At 49.1% G+C, this 5,900-nt stretch overlaps 1 protein-coding gene across 6 annotated transcripts; it reads left to right on the top strand.

Moving 5' to 3' along the window:
* Nucleotides 1–332: 332 nt before the first annotated feature.
* CZIB (CXXC motif containing zinc binding protein) lies at nt 333–5,900 on the top strand. Of its 6 annotated transcripts, none has more exons than XM_017679816.3 (8): nt 333–469; nt 679–762; nt 1,829–1,885; nt 2,253–2,334; nt 2,506–2,537; nt 3,881–3,958; nt 4,673–4,738; nt 5,647–5,900. In XM_017679816.3, the coding sequence occupies exons 1-8, from the start codon at nt 464–466 to the stop codon at nt 5,722–5,724; spliced, it is 483 nt and encodes a 160-aa protein (XP_017535305.1). In that variant the 5' UTR covers nt 333–463; the 3' UTR covers nt 5,725–5,900. The 6 variants fall into 6 exon arrangements, with proteins under 6 accessions (XP_017535305.1, XP_017535303.1, XP_017535306.1 ...); XM_017679814.3 differs by having other exon boundaries at nt 421–528; nt 679–736; XM_017679817.3 differs by having other exon boundaries at nt 447–469; nt 679–736.

Below are 5,900 nucleotides of genomic sequence, written 5' to 3'. Positions count from 1 at the left end.
TGAGGAACCGACGATCTAAGAAGCCTCAGAGAGCAAGCTGGGGACACGTGCCAGGTTGGATGAGGGAACGCAGTGCAGTGACGAGCCAGGAAAGAGAACTGGTGTTCAGGAAGAAGCCGTAGCAGAGGTTTTGGGCAGGAACTGTCCTGTTACGGTACACCCCTCAGCGTCGCTTAGCGCTGGCAAGAGATCGACATTCAGCAAAAACCTGGAACTGCTCATTGCTGAAGGCAGGCTAACGCTGGCCTATCCACGGGCTAAGGGGCCAGGTCCCCTCCACTGGCCCCCTCACCCAACTGCAGAAGCCCCGCCTACACTGGAAGCGACAGCGCGCGGAGACCCGCCCCGTACCACGCCCGGCGCACACCCGAGGCCCGCACCGAGGGTGCGCAGGCGGCGTCCGCCGTTTACGACGTGCCGGAAAGTAGCGGCCACAGCCGGCGTTGGGCTGAGCCGGGCCACTATGGGGGTGAGGCAAAGGCGAACCGCCGCCGGAACAGGGACGGAAAGGTGGCGAGGACCTGGGAGGTGGGAGCTCGCGCCAGGAAGGGATGAGAGTAGTGGGCTCGCGCTGAGAAGGAGCCGGGGAGGCAGAGTTCGTGCCGGGAGGGGCGGGATCCGGGCTAGGTGTGGGGCTGCGCAGGCGCGGCTAATGTAGTCACGCTGGCTCTCCCTCAGAAAGTCGCGCTGCAGCTCAAAGCCACGCTGGAGAACGTCACCAACCTCCGGCCTGTGGGTGAGGACTTCCGGTGGTACTTGAAGGTGCGGCTGGAGGGGCGGGGCCCCAGGCGCTAGAAGGGAGGAGCCCAGGAGAGGGTGTGGGCGCTTGGAGGGTCCCCGCGCCGGCGCGACTGCGGAGGGGGGCGGGGCGCCAGGGGCCGGGCTGGGCCGGGGAAAGGTTTCCCGTCCTGACCTGCTGCTATGTTGAACAAGAGATTTCGCTCCTGCAAGATGGAAAATGTTTAGCCTTTATGTTTTTTGTTCCTGAGTAGAATTTAATGTTTGCTTTTTAAAACTTACTGGTTGATTCTTAATTGGCAGTGTCTTGGAATTCCTTTTAAACATTTTCCCTCCGTTAAATATTTAACAATATATGCACAAACACTAAACGTAGGCTACTTGAAGGGATCTAGTGATTACTTAGTAAGGAGAAGGATTTCATCTTCTGTTACTTTCTCAGCCCTTACAGGTAAACCTGGTACTCTAGGTGCATGATCTACAGAAGTCTTCCTACCTGAGCAGTTTGAGGCCCTTCACTGTCCCAGATGCCAGAGCTCCTGCTCTGTTTTCCTCGTAGGCTAAATCCCAGCATCCTCAGTACCTGGCAAAAGCCTCTCTCTTTTGGGATGACTTCTGACCACCTTTATTACCATATATGTAGAAGCCTAAGTACCAGGGCTTATTTGAGGAATTGATGTTCTTTGGCTTCAAAAGCACAGTCTAGGAAAGGAGAAAGAGTGAAAACAGAGTGGTAACTACTTTTAACAGGAACCTACAGGGTCTGTAAGAATACAGAGAGCTTCTGACCCAGCAGAGTGGGTAGAGGGAACTGTTGACGCCATTTCTGTACACACAAGTCTTGAATCCCTAGCTAGACTAGGGACTATTTAGAGGAGGACAAGCATGCCAGCATGAGAAATACCTTGACCTATTTGCCTAGAGATAAGTCTACTTATGTCTTTAGTGGGTTCTGGTTATAAGAGCTTAAGGTGAGATTGCCAAGAGGAAGGTAGGCTATGAGCCTGGCCATCTCACTGGTCTTACCCTTCCCTCATTGTCTGCTCAGATGAGCCGATGCTTTACTAATACTCCTTTTTCCACCCCCAAGATGAAATGTGGCAACTGTGGCGAGATTTCGGAGAAGTGGCAATACATTCGGCTGATGGTAACTGCACCCCCTACCACCATGCCAACACACAAACACATAAGTGCCTCTGGGCAGGGATTTGGGGAACCTGTGGCCTTAATCTCTCTGGTCTTTGTTCCCTGCATTTTGTGGTTTGGGAGGACAGGCCATCAGTATAATCAACACTGGGAACAACACGCTTCTTTGGGATGTGAGACAGAGTTCAAACTCAAGGGGAAATCCTTTTCTCAGTCTTAAGAAGCCTCTCTAGGATTCTTGTCTTAGCAAATTGCTCACTCTTTCTGGGTCTTGTTTTCTTCAACTGGATCAGTGGTAGGACTAGGTCTCCTCAAACCCCTTACATCTAATTGATATGTGACTAGAGGTTCTGTTTACTCCTTGCCAGGACAACGTGGCACTGAAGGGAGGCCGTGGAAGCGCCTCCATGGTCCAGAAGTGCAAGCTGTGTGCAAGGGAAAACTCCATTGGTAGGTCAGGCCATGAGTACTGAGCTCTGACAGTGTGGCCCCCAGCCTCCTGGTACCAGACCCAAAGTAGGCTCATGTTACCTGTGGGTAGACCCAAGCCTGAGATGCCCAAGCTTCTGCAGCAGACTCTTTCCCAGCCAAGTCAACTTTGTCTTCTCTTTTACATTTCAGAGATTTTGAGCAGCACCATCAAATCATACAATGTAAGTTTCCTTCTGTAATGGCAGGTGTGGGGATTAAATCAAATCTAGATGCTAGGAGGCCTGGATTCTAGAATTCTAAGTGCACCAGAGTGACCTGCCATGGAACATTCATTCATGTGCTTACTTGTTCATTCATTCATTCAGTTATTCACTCTATCAGTCATATAGTCACCGTACGCTGACTGAGAGCTTGGTAGAAAAAAGACTGATAAACAGGCTATTGTAGGGCCTTCTTCTAAGAGCTTGGAGGACCTCCAGCCCAGCCTGGTCTCTCAGTTTCCATGGGAGCTCTTGCTTTGTCTTCATTTTGGGGAACTAGTGAGCCTTCTCTGAAACCATGGGTAGGACAGTTCTTTAAATGGTACAGCCACCCTTGATATTTTCAATGTTAATAAGTAATTATATGTTAACTGTGTAACAAATTAGTCCAAAGATGAGGGAGGGAGTGTATACTTTGGGTCTGTTAGTTTAAAGTAGGGCAGTTAACTTGGATCACCTATTCCTTATTTGGTGTTTTTGAAAAATGTCTGATTTATGCCAAGTTCCCAGCTTTGTCCTGAAGTTAAAGGGAGAAATCACATAGGACTTGCCCTCAAGTAAATCACAATCTAGTGGAAGAGACAGACCAACAAACAAAAAACAAACCAGGGCCAACAGAGAAGTGCCTCATCAGTGCTGGGCACACAGTTGGTGTGCAGGAAATGATTTTACAGAGCATGACAGACGGAGAATGAATGTGTGGGTGTGGTGCTGGGGGTCTCTGAGCCCATGGGTCAGGCAGGCATGAATTCCCTGGCTATACCACCCACCTCAGAGGGGCCCCTCCACATGCAAATCCCACTTCAGAGGCTTTAAGGCGGGCCCTGCCTTCACAGCATACAGATAGGTTAGCCAAAGGCTGCAGCTAAGTGTGCTGGGGCATTTGGATGATCTGGAGACTTTGTAAGTTCAACATTCTTATTCATATGTTTTATTTTGATAATTTTATCGACCATTTATTGAGCATGGTGTTGGGTACTATGCTGGGCACTACACATAGTACAGATTCCACCGTAAACCTGTGTTGGTTTCCTCCACTCCACATGACAATCTTAGGCCCAGAGGGGAAGAGAGGCAGAGCTCTTTCTGAGCTCACATCCTGGGAGGCCAATCCCAGATTCCACACTCTGTTCTTTAGCATCTTTGTCCAAGGAGGTCTCATAGGGACAAGGTGCCCAAGAGAGGCTTCTCCCAGAAGGGGATGAGTTGTTCCTGAGTCCCATTCTGGGCTCACAGGGGCAGGAAGGGCAGGGGCATCCTGAGGGCCCACTTGGGCCTACATCCTGGACACACTTCCTTTCTAGGCCGAAGACAATGAGAAGTTCAAGACAATAGTACAGTTTGAGTGCCGGGGCCTTGAGCCAGTTGATTTCCAGCCCCAGGTAGGTGTCTTCCTGGGGAACCTCTATCTTTAGGGAGCACGTATAGGAAGTGACAGCAGAACTTTGCTTCCTTTTGAGACCATGGACTAGATAGTCTTTCTAATAATAATAAGAAATACTATTTATTAAGTACCTACTATGTGCTGGGCACCATTCTTGTCACTTTTGCATGTTATCTCATTTAATCCTCACAGCAACTCTGTGAAGTTACTCATCCTATTTTTCAGATGTGGCAAGAACTTCAGTGATTTGTGACTTGCTCAGGGTGACAGTAAGCCACAGAGCTTGCTTTAAACCTCGGTCAATGTAACTCCAGGTCCATCTGCTCATCCCACTTTAATTGTGCAGCATTTTACCTCATAACAGATCTGTGAGGTAGCCAGAAGAGTGTTGTCATCCTGGTTTCATAAATAAGGAAACTAAGGTCCAGAGAAAGAAGTGCCATGCCCAAGGGACTTGCAGAGAATCAGGGATAGTGGGCTTACCCCACACCTGCTTTCTGGTCCGAGGCTGTAGTTTGGGGGGACCATACTAGCCCTGGGGCTGCTCCCAGGCCTTGAAAGCCCAGGGATTATTCAGAACAGCTGCCCACACTGCATCTCTGTTCCCCCATCCCAAAGGTGTGACAGTAGCCAGTTCCCTGGCCAGGACTCACATTGCCAGGCCACCACCTGCATTCTCCCAGACTAACTGCTGTCTTCGTGTCACCTGCAGGCTGGGTTTGTTGCTGAAGGTGTGGAATCAGGGACAGTCTTCAGTGACATTAATCTGCAGGAGAAGGTATGGGACTTGGGGGCCTTGCAGAGTATCATAGGGTACCTGGTGGGAATTACCCTTTTGGTGAACAAGGCTTATCAGTGGAAAGATGACTAAATTTTTGTGATTTTTGGTGTTTAAGATGGCTGCAAGTACAGTGCTGAAGTACTACCTGATATTCCACATGCAGTACGACTGGGGTGTGCCTTATGGAGGAAATGCATGTTAGATAAGCTTTGTTCAGGCATGAGTTACAGTGCTGTTGCCATGAGTTCAGTATTAATGTATCAAGAGTATATATATTAAATAAGGTTTTTAAAATGGAAACACAATGAAACAAGGTTATGTATTGATTGAAGAAAATGTGATCAGATGCTCCCAGGAATCTAACCCTGAATTTCCCTTGGGAGCAGTGGCTCAGTATTTGCTAGTTCAGTGTTGCGGTTGTAGAACACAGTTACCACAGATAATGAGAATCAACTGTATTACTGAACAAGTTCCTGGCTTGCAAATAAGAAAGTTTTGTGCTTAGGCCTTGAAGTAAAGACAAAAACTTCATTCAGTTTGCATAGCACCTAATAACAGTACCTGGAATGTGCTGAGCTCTTACATGGGCCCAGCACCATGCTAAGTACTTTTACTTAGTGTTCCCTTACTTGATTCTTTCAGTGTTCAACGTGAAGTCTGTTGTCCCCCTTTTTCTTTCTAGAGGACACATCTGAGGCTCAGAGCAGTTAAGCGGCTTGCCCAAATTTACAAAGCTAGAGGAGCTGGAATTCAGGCCTGAGCAGTCTGGCTCTGTTCTGGGTCATACATGTTCGTGAATATCTGAATCAGAGCCTGAACTGAGCCTTTTAGATCCCGGTTCTCCACTCTCCACACTTTCTCAGGCTGCCTCGTGAGGCTAACACTGCCTTCTTTCCCCCCCACAGGACTGGAATGACTATGATGAAAAGACTCAGGAGTCTGTGGGAATCTACGAGGTCACCCACCAGTTTGTGAAATGCTAAACCCTCTTCCTGAACATTTACCTCTAAGAACTGAGAAGGGACAACGTGCCCCAAGGAACTGAGGCTGGTCCCCTCGTCCCTCATCTCCTGGCAGCTGTCCAAGCCCTCACAGCCTGCATGCTGGGCTCTGTGACAGCTTGCCAAGCCCCACCAATAAAGTCCCTGTTCGTGCTGCA

The sequence above is a fragment of the Manis javanica genome, chromosome 4 (genome assembly GCF_040802235.1).
Source record: "Manis javanica isolate MJ-LG chromosome 4, MJ_LKY, whole genome shotgun sequence".
Taxonomy (NCBI): domain Eukaryota; kingdom Metazoa; phylum Chordata; class Mammalia; order Pholidota; family Manidae; genus Manis; species Manis javanica.
Note: the sequence above shows the minus strand (reverse complement) of the source record. Positions and strands in the feature narration are given on the sequence as shown.